Genomic DNA, 13,721 nt, shown 5'->3' with positions numbered 1-13,721 from the left:
ACTTATAATTACCAAGAAAAAGAATACACTTGACTCCGAGAGCTTAGTGCATTGTCTGACAGGCAGCGCTAATTCCCAGTTTCGCCAATAGATGGCATCAGGGTGCACTCCCTGGCAGTCTCACACAAGCGCGCCCGTTTCCGACGCGCGGGCTCCAAATTACTGTCAGCCCACCATCATTTCAGTTCCGTTACAACCTTTTTTGTTCTGTATCCTCTCATCGATCAGTCCCTAGACATTCTACACGGCGGAAAAAATCGCCTTGTATATAGTCCAATGGATTGGTGACTCTGCCTCCCTAACGGAAGACGAATGGCCTAATCGACATACGTTTCATAATTGTCATCAACCAGGTGAAAGGGAAACGCGCACAAAGAACTAGCCACCTTTCAAACTCAATAAGGATTGTTCCTCCTCAAATGCGGAATACGAGATACTGCACGAACTCCACTTTGTCAATGAGCTGCGCTGTTACGTTTCAGCTCCTCTAGTGGCAAACTACCGTAATGTATAGTGGGGATTTCGACGTCTTACTCAATTACAGACAAGTACCTGAAAAGAAAGAAAGAATTACCTGCGTACCTTAATTTTTTTGTAAACATTTAACAGTTCATTAGTCGGTTGTCTGGAGAAGGTAACGCAGCTGTTTGATTCGAAACGGTCAAACCTGACGGTGGCAGGAAATGCTGAAAACCCCGTCGTCAGCCGAGTGCCGTGCCCGCAGGGTGCTGATCGACCCGGCGAGCCGGCGCGCGCTCGGCGTGCAGTACGTGGACGCCGCGGGCGCCACGAGGCGGGCGCTGGCGCGGCGCGAGGTCATCCTGAGCGCGGGCGCCATCGGCTCGCCGCAGCTGCTGCTGCTGTCCGGCGTGGGGCCCAGCGAGCACCTCACCGCCCTCGGCATCAAGGTAGGTCTGCCCTGCCCTGCCCTGCCTTCCCGACACCCCTTCTCACTACGCACTGTCATCACTAAATCCGTGCAGCTGACGGCAGAGTGAGCACACTGGTTTATCGACTCGGACAATACAAAAATCCGACTCTTCAGTTTGTCTCGTATTTGTCGACAAGAGAATAACTCTCGGTCACACGGCCGGTTCTCGGTGTCCTGTTTTGGCAGACGACCACACACTTCCACCGTCGCATATACTATGTTCGCCTGTTGAAACATTGTGCCCGTTGGACATCAGGATCCGGTCGTGCGCTCGAGAATCATTCTCTCGAGACAAAAATCGATACGCGCTATCTTTCGCCGATGACAATGTGTTTGGCCAACACCAGAGCGAATATTATCCTCATTTTACTTCGTTTGTGCATAATTTTGAGTAGACTAATCACTTAATGAGGAAAAGTAGATTACTGGAATAGTCAGTTTTGGTTTCTAACAAATACACGCCAACAAAATTCATTATGTTGCCTGCAATGTTGTTATTTCAAATCCGTGGCATGAAGCTCTTTTCCAATAATTTATCCAGCTCAAATTACATCGTATGAACGAAAGAAATGAAAACACAGAAAAAGATAACGTCAACGATTCGCTGTCCGAAAGCTATAGTCCGGAACGAGTTTGTGTCACGAAAGCCTTAAAGCAGAAATTTATAAACATTTTTCCAGGGGGCTCGATAGAGGTAATCAAATAAAACATGCACACACGCACACACGCCCGAAAATACGCAATCGAGATTAAGTTTAATTTTCTCATTTGGATGACCACCTTTCGCAAGAACTATTATACCGTATAATAGTGATTATTGGGATACGCCAATTGTAGTAGATTTTAGACAGGGAAAGCCAAATATTGTTGTTAAAGTAGGATGAAGAAAAAATCAGCCAACGAGTTGCGTGACACACGTTTATTAGAACCCTTGACTAGGTTTTCATAGTTATAAAATTATCTTCTTCGGAAAAAGATGTAACGCACGGAAACTACTCATTGGCTAGAAAAGGTTCAACAAAACCCGAAGTAACAAATCCGGATAAAATACTAAAAGCCAAGAGTACACACTTATTTGTTACATCTTGTATTGACAACTTATGTTAAAATAAGGACGTTTGGCTCTTGCCAGTAAAAATTCACATCGAAACCGTAAAATAACATGTTAAGGCCATCAGGTAACAGCAGTGTGAACTTCACGGATAATACTTGTCAGATGACTAATGCAGCAGGCTGTTACGTTGGTCAGTTGACTAGTTTTGTCCGTGAAGTTGGCGCTCATCGGAAGTCGAGGTTCTGGGTTCGAGTCCACATCTGGCACATAGCTTTAATATGTCAGGAAATGTCAAAATGGCACATACCCCTCTGGAAAGCGACAGCATCATTTGCGAGTAGCATGCAGCTTGTTGTCGAATTACCATATCTAGTGTGGCGGTGACGGTACGATGTAGTGTGGTGTGGTGTGGTGTGTTTATGGGACAGACGGTGCGCGACCTGCCCGTGGGGGAGAACCTGCACAACCACGTGTCGGCCGGCCTGGGGTTCTGGGTTCGGTCCCCGGGGCCCGGCCGGCGCGCCCTCAACGCCGACACGCTGGACGCCTTCCTGCGCACGCGTGACGGGCCCATGGCCAGCACGGGGCTGACGCAGACCACCGCCTTCGTGCTGTCACAGTACGCCAAGGACGGCGTGCCTGACCTGCAGGTATTCTACTCTCCGTTCTTGTCCCACGTGATCGTGCTAGCTTTATAGGTCAAACTGAAAATCTCTATACATTCCAGTCTGCAGCTGAGACGATGTCATTTTACACGATGTCTCGACAGTTACTTACCTTTCTTCCTCTTGTATGAAACGTGACGAATCTGTAGGGGACAGAGCAAATAACAATACTGGTTTGTTGGAAGAATTGCAGGTGCTGCTGCTATGTTTGTCACTCTTCTTAGCTAAGCAGAACAGCAGACATCTGAACGAATTCTGAGGCGCGGTGCTAGGGTCGTAATAGGGCGGTACTTTCCGTACAGTAGTGTACCTCAGGTGCTTACAGAACTTACATGGGAATACTAGAAAGAAATGCGACATTGTTCCTGCAGACCCTCTCTGCTAAATGTAGAAAACCCATATTTTAGCATAACTACGAGAAAATTGTGCTATCTGCGCCACAAATCTCTCCGAGCGATTATGAGAAAAAGATAAGAGTGATTTAATCTCGATCGCACTACTCAGCAAGCAGAGTGGCCGCACAGTAATGCTGGTGTCTCTGTATTTCATTTCACGCACACGCGTGAGGCAGCGCCGGCTGCGTCTGACTGGCTACGTGAGCCGAGGGTTCTCTGTTCCACAGACCTACACCGCCCACTCACATTAATGCGACCACCGCCTGATTTCAACGTCGACGTGCAGTAACCACCCACAGACGGCAGGTTGCAGCGCTAGGAGTGGAGGGCATATAAAGTGTGTCGTGGAGACGCGGAAACAGAGCCCTCGTTCTCGTAATGTGGCACACGAGCAATTTATCTGACACCAAAAAGGGCACGACCATTGGGGCCAAGGATAGAATCATTTCAGAAACGGCGACGTTTGCAAACTGATCGCGTATCGTCGTAGTTAAAGTATACCGTGCATGGCAAAATGACGCTGTTCAAAACAGGCGTCGAGGCAATTGCGTTGCACCACGGTTCACAGGTGAGAGAGGTGAATGGCGGTCGTGGAGTCGTGTACGGGCTAATAGAAGTGCAATTGTTGAAGACGACCGCCCGTATCAACCGAGACGTTACCAACAGCTTCGGCTCAACGAGCGTCGAGCGAACGTTGCTGGGCACGAGCCTCGTGGTTCACGCACCCCTGCTGACTGCTGTTCAGCTCAAGTTTGTACGCCGATACTGCAGCTTGACGTCCAGTGAATCGCGTCATGCTCCACCGGTGGCGTGTACGGCGTGAAACACCCGAAAGCAAACACTCTGCAATAAAAGTCGGAAGTGTTGAGGCCAGAGGACATCCCTCGGGGATCTCGTCATTCCGTAACTCGCAGTGGATCAACACAAGTATGCATCTACCCTCGGGGACTATGTCCAATACAGTCTGGAACCGGGCGACCGCTACGGTCGCAGGTTCGAATCCTGCCTCGGGCATGGATGTGTGTGATGTCCTTAGGTTAGTTAGGTTTAATTAGTTCTAAGTTCTAGGCGACTGATGACCTCAGAAGTTAAGTTGCATAGTGCTCAGAGCCATTTGAACCATCTGAACTATGTCCAACCCGCACAAGCAGTTTGTCTTTCCTCGGCACAACGGCATCTACCAGCTCGACAGTGGGACGTGACACACAGCTCGACAGAGGAACGTGCGCGGTCCGAAGAGCACCACCACGAGTTTGCCGTACTTCCCAGGCCACCGAACCACCGGGATTTAAAACCGACAGAGAACCTGTGGTCGGGATGTCGCTGCAGCCTCCTGGCGCTGGGACCGGCGCGGCTGCACACCCCACACCCCTGCCGGTACGTTCCACAGCCTCGCCGGCCCTCTTCCTGCACGCCTGGCAGCGGTCTGCTACTCGGGCTCCTGACGGGAGGTCACGTTAACGCGGCTGCACAGTGCAGCCCGAGCACAACACGTGCCACATTGGCACGGCGTGCGGAAACCTCAGTCGTATCCAGGTGCCTAGACTATATCAAGTCAGCATTGCCTGCGGAAGAAACCGACACCTAGGGAGAAGATGCAAAAGTGCCTCAAGGATCGCGAGACTATTCGCAAAATAGGGTGTCCAATGTATGTTCACACCACACGTTTTGGGTCCGGTTGATTTCGGGGGAAGAGACCAAACTGCGAGGTCGTCGGTCTCATCAGATTAGGGAAGGATAGGGAAGGAAGTCGGCCGTGCCCTTTCAAAGGAACCATCCCGGCATTTGCCTGAAGCGATTTAGGGAACACACGTTTTGGAATGTTGTGTTAAAAATGATTTACATACTGAGAACATGAAATACCCCAGGAACAAATAAATGCTTCCGCTAGCAAAAACCAACAGTACCTGTAGAAGCTAAAAAATCTTTCTTACATTCATTGTGCCATCTCCCATGCAACCTTGTTGTTTCAAATGGTTCAAATGGCTCTGAGCACTATGGGACTTAACATCTGAGGTCATCAGTCCCCTAGACTTAGAACTACTTAAAACTAACTAACCTAAGGATATCATACACATCCATGGCAGAGGCAGGATTCGAACCTGCGACCTTAGACCTCGCGCGGTTCCACATTGTAGCGCCTAGAACGGCACGGGCACCGCGGCCGACTTTTACCAGTGGATCTGAAGAAATTGTCTGCCAACAAATCCTGCATCCACAAAACGTTGCCAACGATAGGGAGGCGCTGAATATCGTAGGCATTGCCATCAATGTGTGTCATTTGTCGCAGAAATGCCGGGAGGATACCCGCCCTGTTTGCAAAGCGCCCCCACGTGTTGGCTCCTTCAGTTGTGTAATGTGGCTGACGTCGCATTGACTGAGGTCTGGTGATTAGGGTGGGTGGGGGAGCATTTGCCACAAAAATGGTTCAAATGGCTCTGAGCACTGTGAAACTTAACAGCTGTGGTCATCAGTCCCCTAGAACTTAGAACTACGTAAACCTAACTAACCTAAGGACATCAGACACATCCATGTCCGAGGCAGGATTCGAACCTGCGACCGTAGCAGTCGCGCGGTTCCGGACTGAGCGCCTAGAACCGCTAGACCACCGCGGCCGGCGAGCATTTCCCACGTCCACCGTTATATACAGTTATTTACGACGCCTGTAATGTGGACTGTAGCGTTATCATGGAGTGTGACTACATTACCCAACAATGGCTGACGTTTTCGCCGAAGTGTACATCGCAAATGGTACAGCAGGAAGTTTCGTGGGCATTGAGAGTGTGGGCGTCCGTAACAGAGTGACATTCCAGAATACCGTGGCTGTCATACGCGGGAAGGAGCCTGAAATTCGTGGTTTATGCTCTGTCATCCACAGCTGCTCGTAGATTAGATCAGATTAGATTAGATTCAGTTTTCGTTCCACAGAGCCAAAAAATGACATGATTCTCGTGGGTGTGGAACATATCAGGAAGTATGACATAAAAACATAAAACATTTGAATATAACACTACCCTGATCATTTGTCAGGAGATAGTCGAAAATAAGATAATACAAAGCAGTAAACTGGGACAGCTAACATCTACAGAATTAACACATTGTCAGAATGAAACACTGTTATTCACTATTCATAAATTTATCATACCGAAAAACGTAATCTTGACTGTTGCGGCCAAGTGTTGTGAAAACTGAAATCAAACAGATATTTTTGCTTAAGCTGACTTAATAGTCTCTGTTAAGATTTTCATCCACGGAGTAGAAGGAGTTGCCCATCAAAAAGTCTTTGAAACTGTGTTTAAACCGTGCTTTATCTGAAAGCAAGTTTCCGCACGGCACTAAATGCCAGCGAGAAAGGCTATTTTGACGCATGCCCGCTGTTCCGCTCTGCTTACATTCATCTCGTAGCACGACAAAGCCCACACTGAACGTTGCTGGCGCTGGTACCCAGCCATCCTCGCATGCGTTCGCAGGCTGTCGGTTGATTTCGACACTGTTTGCCGCGATCTTTCGAGTGTACACCGAGGAGGAGCGTTTCTACATGTGAAATATGACGGCTATTCAAATTTCGCTGCAGTCGCATAAGAGTGGCGCTAGGAGCACCAGTATGAGGATGCAAATCAGTTTTGCTTTAAATATACGCTGTAACGGTCACGAGCGTTAGATACGTTTCAGATTGGACGCGGCGAGTTGCAGTTAGGCAAGAATGCCTTTAGACTACAAAGAAGCCATTACGAACAACTCACTGAATTTGAACGAGGTCGTGTAATAGCTATATGTTTCTTCTACGATACTGCAGAAAGAACTGGGAGGAATGCAGCCTCTGTACATAATTATCTTCAGCGGTGGTCGCGAGTATGTTCGATCCCAAGAAGCTCCGAAAGGGCCACGTGCCAGTACCGACAGGGAAGAGCATCGTGTCCGGCACTTCGTACTGCACTTGTAGCAGCAATCTGAGCAGCAGTTGCCGTCAGAATGGCTCAACGAACTGTTACAAATCGGTTATTTTTTGTAATAGCTTCGAGCCAGAGGTTGTGTAGCGTGGACTTTGTGCCTCGGTGCCAGCGACGGCCGTGTGCTGGCTGGGAGGGGGCCGGCTGAGGACCTGTCTGCGTGCCACCCACACACACACACACACTCTGGAGCTATGGTCTGGGGCGCGACTCCACGTGACACCATGGACACACCCTCGTGGTTATCCCACCCACCCTCAGTCTGGTGATTTGTCCCGTTCTGCTGCCGTTCACGAGCAGCATCCCGGCAGGTATTTTGCAGCAGGGTAACGCTCGCCCACACACCGCTGTTGTAACCCGACATGTCGCCTCGGCCTGCTCGAACACCAGACCAGTGTTCAGCCGAGCAGACACGGGACGTCATCGGACGCCGACTCCCGCGCCACCCACTGACAGCACTAACCGTCCCTGCATTGACCGACCAAACACACCGAGTATGCAAGTCCACTCCACAAACTAACATCTGGCACTTGTACAACACAAACATTCTGCCTGTTACACCTGTTATTAATATACTAGCATTTCACATTTGGAACTGTTCATCTCGTACTTATATTGGCTTGTGATCTTGTAATGTTAAACACTTTAAATGTATTCCCAAAAGTTGATTAATATGCGTTAAATATTTTCCGGCGTTGAAATTTTTTCCGTAAGTTTATTTATTGTGGTTATGGTGATGCCACATTTTCGCATGATATACCATGGCTGCCGTGACTTGTGAAATGGTCTTCGTGTGTAGTGAGCATCTTCAAAATTTAGTGTTAATTATACCATATATTAATGTCCATCGAAACTTGGTTAACATATCTTTGTAAAATTACATTTGATTAACTGTTTATTGGAACGTCTGTATCATCTGCAAAAAAGTAAAGACCTAACGTGAAACATTGTGGCACAGTACATACACTACTGCCATTAAAGTTTGCTTAACCACGAAGATGACGTGCTACAGGTTCGAAATTTAACCGACAGGAAGAAGATGGTGTGATATGCAAATGATTAGCTTTTCAGAGCATTCACACAAGGTTGGCGCCGGTGGCGACACCTACAACGTGCTGACATGAGGAACGTTTCCAACCGATCTCTCATACACAAACAGCAGTTGACCGGCGTTGCCTGGCGATACGTTGTGATGCCTCGTGCAAAGAGGAGAAATGCGTACCATCACGTTTCCGACTTTGATAAAGGTCGGATTGTAGCCTATAGTGATTGCGGTTTATTGTATCGCGACATTGCTGCTCGCGTTGGTCGAGATCCAATGACTGTTAGCAGGATATGGAATCGGTGGGTTCAGGAGGGTAATACGGAACGCCGTGCTGGATCCCAACGGCCTCGTATCATTAGCACTCGAGATGACGGGCATCTTATCCGCACGGCTGCAACCACGTCTCGATCCCTGAGTCAACCGATGGGGACGTTTGCAAGACAACAACTATCTGCACGAACAGTTCGACGACGTTTGGAACAGCTCGGAGACCACGGCTGCGGTTACCCTTGACGCTCCATCACATACAGGAGCGCCTGCGATGGTGTACTCGACGACGAACCTGGGTGCACGAATTCCAAAACGTCATTTAACAGCATCACGATGGTCGCATCCGTGTTTGGAGACATCGCGGTGAACGCACATTGGAATCGTGTATTCGACATCGCCATACTGACGTATCACCCGGTGTGATTGTATGGGATGCCGTCGGTTGCACGTCTCGGGCACCTCTTGTTCGCACTGACGGCACTTTGAACAGTGGACGTTACATTACAGGTTGTATTACGACCCGTGGCTCTACCCTTCATTGGATCCCTGCGAAACCCTACATTTCAGCAGGATAATGCACGACCGCATGTTGCAGGTTCTGTACGGGCCTTTCTCGATACAGAAAATGTTCGACTGCTGCCCTGGCCGGCACAGTCTCCAGATCTCTCACCGATTGAAAACGTCTGGTCAATGGTGGCCTTGCAACTGGCTCGTCAGCATACGCCAGTCCCTACTCTCGATGAACTGCGGTATCCTGTTGAAGCTGCACCTGTACACGCCATCCGAGCTCTGTTTGTCTCAATGCCCAGTCATATCGAGGCCGTTATTACGGCCAGAGGTGGTTGTTCTGGGTACTGATTTCTGAGGATCTATGCACCCAAATTGCGTGAAATTGTAATCACATGTCAGTTCTAGTATAGTATATTTGTCCAATGAATACCCGTTAATCATCTGCATTTCTTCTCGGTGTAGCAATTTTAATGGCCAGTAGTGTAGAATTAGCTACTATTCCAATGAAGACTAATTTCTTACGACAGAACTCTGTCCTCGTTTTACGCTACATAGGAATAAAACGAAGGCTGAAACGTTCGGAATGCGATACAGATATTCTTCGACGGCTTCTCGGCGCGGTGCTCGCGCACGGGCGAGGCGGGCGAGTGCGAGTCGGACGCGTGCGGGCCGGCCTACGTGTACGCGCGGCCCACGGCGGTGCGCGTGCAGAGCCGCGGCCGGCTGCGGCTGCGCAGCGCCGACCCGCGCGCGCCGCCGCTGCTCGACCCGCGCTACCTGTCGCGGCCGCGCGACCTGGACGTGCTGGTGGACGGGCTGCGGCTGGTGGCGCGCGCCGCCCGCACGCCGCCCATGCGCGCCTGGGGCGTCGCCGTGGACGACGCGCCGCGGCCCGGCTGCCGCCACCTGCCCTTCGCCTCCGACGAGTACTGGCGCTGCGTCGTGCGCGTCCACACCGGGCCCGAGAACCACCAGGTACTGCGGCCGCACTGCCAAAATGACTGAAACCTCTGTAGGGGGCGCGTTAACTGCGTACGGCTTTACGCAGTTGTTGTTGTTGTTGCGGTCTTCAGTCCTGAGACTGGTTTGATGCAACTCTCCATGCTCCTCTATCCTGTGCAAGCTGCTTCATCTCCCAGTACTTACTACACCCTACATCCTCCTGAATCTGCTTAGTGCATTCATCTCTCGGTCTCCCTCTACGATTATTACCCTCCACGCTGCCCTCCAGTACTAAATTGGTGATCCCTTGATGCCTCAGAACATGTCCTACTAACCGGTCCCTTCTTTTTGTCGAGTTGTGCCACAAACTTCTCTTCTCCCCAATCCCATTCAGTACCTCCTCATTAGTTATGTGATCTACCCATCTAATCTTCAGCATTCTTCTGTAGCACCACATTTCGAAAGCTTCTATTCTCTTCTTATCTAAACTATTTATCGTCCATGTTTCACTTCCATACATGGCTACACTCAATACAAATACTTTCAGAAATGACTTCCTAACACTTAAATCTATACTCGATCTTAACAAATTTTTCTTCTTCAGAAACGCTTTCCTTGCCATTGCCAGCCTACATTTTATATCCTCTCTACTTCGACCATCATCAGTTATTTTGCTCCCCAAATAGCAAAACTCCTTTACTACTTCAAGTGTCTCATTTCCTAATCTAATTCCCTCAGCATCACCCGACTTAATTTGACTACATTCTATTATCCTCGTTTTGCTTTTGTTGATGTTCATCTTATATCCTCCTTTCAAGACACTGTCCATTCCGTTCAACTGCTCTTCCAAGTCCTTTGCTGTCTCTGACAGACTTACAGTGTCATCGGCGAACCTCAAAGTTTTTACTTCTTCTCCATGGATTTTAATACCTACTCCGAACTTTTCTTTTGTTTCCTTTATTGCTTGCTCAATATACAGATTGAATAACAGCAGGGAGAGGCTACAACCCTGCCTCATTCCCTTCCCAACCACTGCTTCCCTTTCATACCCCTTGACTCTTATAACTGCCATCTGGTTTCTGTACAAATTGTAAATAGCCTTTCGCTCCCTGTATTTTACCCCTGCCAGCTTCAGAATTTGAAAGAGAGTATTCCAGTCAACATTGTGAAAAGCTTTCTCTAAGTCTACAAATGCTAGAAACGTAGGTTTGCCTTTCCTTAATCTTTCTTCTAAGATAAGTCGTAAGGTCAGTATTGCCTCACGTGTTCCAATATTTCTACGGAATCCAAACTGATCTTCCCCAAGATTGGCTTCTACTAGTTTTTCCATTCGTCAGTAAAGAATTCGCGTTAGTATTTTGCAGCTGTGGCCTATTAAACTGATAGTTCCGTAATTTTCACATCTGTCAACACCTGCTTTTTTTGGGACTGGAATTACTCAGGGTGAACATTAATAAAACCGACGAAGTACAGGGACGGATTCCTGACTGGAAATGCATCAAATAAGGTCCTACGAATGTGTGTCCGGCATCGGACGGTGTGCTTGCAGCGACAACAAATCGTTCCGGAACACAGTACAGTGTCGTGACGCATTCGCGTCGTTCAAAGTGACCTCCGTCATATTGCACGTGATAGGGATAGTAGCGGTTGCCGTGCGGGATACACATTATCCTACTGTGGCTTACACCGTGTTCTCGGGCCATTAGGCTGCAGTTTGTGCTAGGGTTCGCCTCAGTGTCCCGTAGATCCTGGTCCTCCACATCTGGTGTACGCACAGACCGCCGCCTCCCAGCACCTTCGTCTGTCTGAAAGGATCCGCGATGACACAAACGTCCACAACGGCCTGAAATGTTGTACGAAGTGGTCGGTGTCAATGAGAGCAGTTGTTATCGTATAGCCGTGCTGCCTCTCGACCTTTCCCATCTGCTTGGCAGTACACGAACACAATTTCAGCTTGTTCCGGACACGAAAGTCGGACCAGTCTGCTGCTTACACTACGCTGCGTCAATTTCGCAGCTTTGACTACGCGAGGAACACCCGGCACACGGTCTGAGGGACTGTCACTCGTCAGCGCCGTAGCAATGATGCGTTTCCGGACACACGTTCGTACCACTTTCCTCCATTTCCAGTCAGTAACCCCTCCCCGCAGATTATCGGCTTTGCTAATGCTCCTCCTATATAGGGTGATTCAAAGGTAACTGTAAGGTGTGTGCAGTGGATGCATCCAAATAAGAGTAAAAGTTTTTCTGAAATTTCTTTATTTCTGAGTTTTGATGCATAACCTCATTTTTGGTAGGCATTACATCATGGGCCAGTACAGGCTTTTGGCGTCTCGCGCTCGCCTTCAAATCGACCGATGTTGCCTCGTACATCCCTCTACACTGATCGCTCGACTGTGGCACGAAATACCTTCCGTTACCTGACTTCGATGTCGTATGACGTATTCTATGGCTCTACTGTAGTGTAGCGGCACCAGACGTATTCGGCGCGACAGAATGTCAGTCCCAAGGGCCCGGGTTCGATTCCTGCCTGGATCGGAGATTTCCTCCGCTCAGGGGCTGGCTGTTGTGTTGTCCTAATCATCATCATTCCATCCCGATCGACGCGCAAGTCGCCGAAGTGACGTCAAATCGAAAGACTTGCACCCGGCGAACGGTCTACCCGACGGGAGGCCCTAGTCACACGACGTTTTTACCAGACGCATTATGTACATTCATTCTGTCGGTAGTTCATGGGCTGCAGTCGTCGTCTACTAAACGATGGCGTACTCATCCGGTGATAACGTGGATGTGTACTTCCTTTACGGCGCAGTCGAAGGCAACGCATGCAGTGGTGTGACTAGGGCCTCCCGCCGGATTTCGATTTGACGCCACTTCGGCGACTTGCACACCGATGGGGATGAAATGATGATGATTAGGACAACACGACACCCAGTCCCTGAGCGGAGAAAATCTCCGACCCACCCGAGAATCGAACCCGGGCCCTTAGGATTGACATTCTGTCGCGCTGACCACTCAGCTATCGGGAGCGGACACGCAATGCATGAACAACAAGATGGCGGTATATGGAAGTATTTCCAAACAGAAGAGTACCAAACCATCAGACTTCCCAGCTGTTCAAATGGTTCTGAGCACTATGTGACTTAACTTCTGAGGTCATCAGTCGCCTAGAACTTAGAACTAATTAAACCTAACTAACCCAAGGACATCACACACATCCATGCCCGAGGCAGGATTCGAACCTGCGACAGTAGCGGTCGCTCGGTTCCAGACTGCAGCGCCTAGAACCGCACGGCCACTCCGGCCGGCTTCCCAGCTGTGGACATGTATTTAAGGGAATATAGCATTCGTGGCGTGCCATCGTTAGGTCGGCCTCAATTGGATGTTATGTCTGTTGAGGATATCTTGGAAATGGTAGATGAACATCCGACCAGAAGTACCCGCCGCGTAAGTGCCATTGTAGGGGTTCCTCAGTCAACTATATAGCGCCTGCTTCGGAGACAGCAATTCTATCCATTTCAACTGCAGAACGTCAGGAGCTGATACCTGTAGACTACCCTAGACGTCAGAATTTCTATCAGTGGTTACTGGAGCGCCTTGCCGCTGATCCACTTTTCGGGTCGTGTACTGTTTACGGATGAGAGCGTCTTTACCCAAGCGAGTATAGTTAATACTTACAACATGCGCGTGTGGGCATGTGAGAGTTCTCGCCTATATCGCCATCGGTTCGCAGTGAACATTAGGTGTGGTATACTGGACATTCAGTTACTAGGACCGCATGTTACTCCCCAGCGTCTCACTGGTAGAGTATCGACAATCTTTGGAACAGGAATAGGGTAGTCTGCTTCGTAATGCCCACTCGCTACACGAACCAACTTATGGCTTGTGCACGACGGTGACCTGCATTTTCGAGTCGGGAAGCAGGACAGTATCTCAGTGTCGCTTGTACCGATAAGTGGA

The 13,721-nt window shown here is 49.3% G+C and overlaps 1 protein-coding gene across 1 annotated transcript in view; it reads left to right on the top strand.

Annotated features, from left to right (window-relative positions):
- Positions 1-13,721, top strand: part of LOC126100711 (glucose dehydrogenase [FAD, quinone]-like) — a 55,818-nt gene that overhangs the window by 15,854 nt on the left and 26,243 nt on the right. The window contains exons 4-6 of the mRNA XM_049911331.1: positions 725-908; positions 2,414-2,635; positions 9,415-9,795. Of these exons, the coding sequence (XP_049767288.1) occupies positions 725-908; positions 2,414-2,635; positions 9,415-9,795 (787 nt within the window). The remainder of the gene's footprint in view (positions 1-724; positions 909-2,413; positions 2,636-9,414; positions 9,796-13,721) is intronic.

The sequence above is a fragment of the Schistocerca cancellata genome, chromosome 9 (genome assembly GCF_023864275.1).
Source record: "Schistocerca cancellata isolate TAMUIC-IGC-003103 chromosome 9, iqSchCanc2.1, whole genome shotgun sequence".
NCBI lineage: Eukaryota > Metazoa > Arthropoda > Insecta > Orthoptera > Acrididae > Schistocerca > Schistocerca cancellata.
This window is presented reverse-complemented; position numbering and strand designations above follow the sequence as displayed.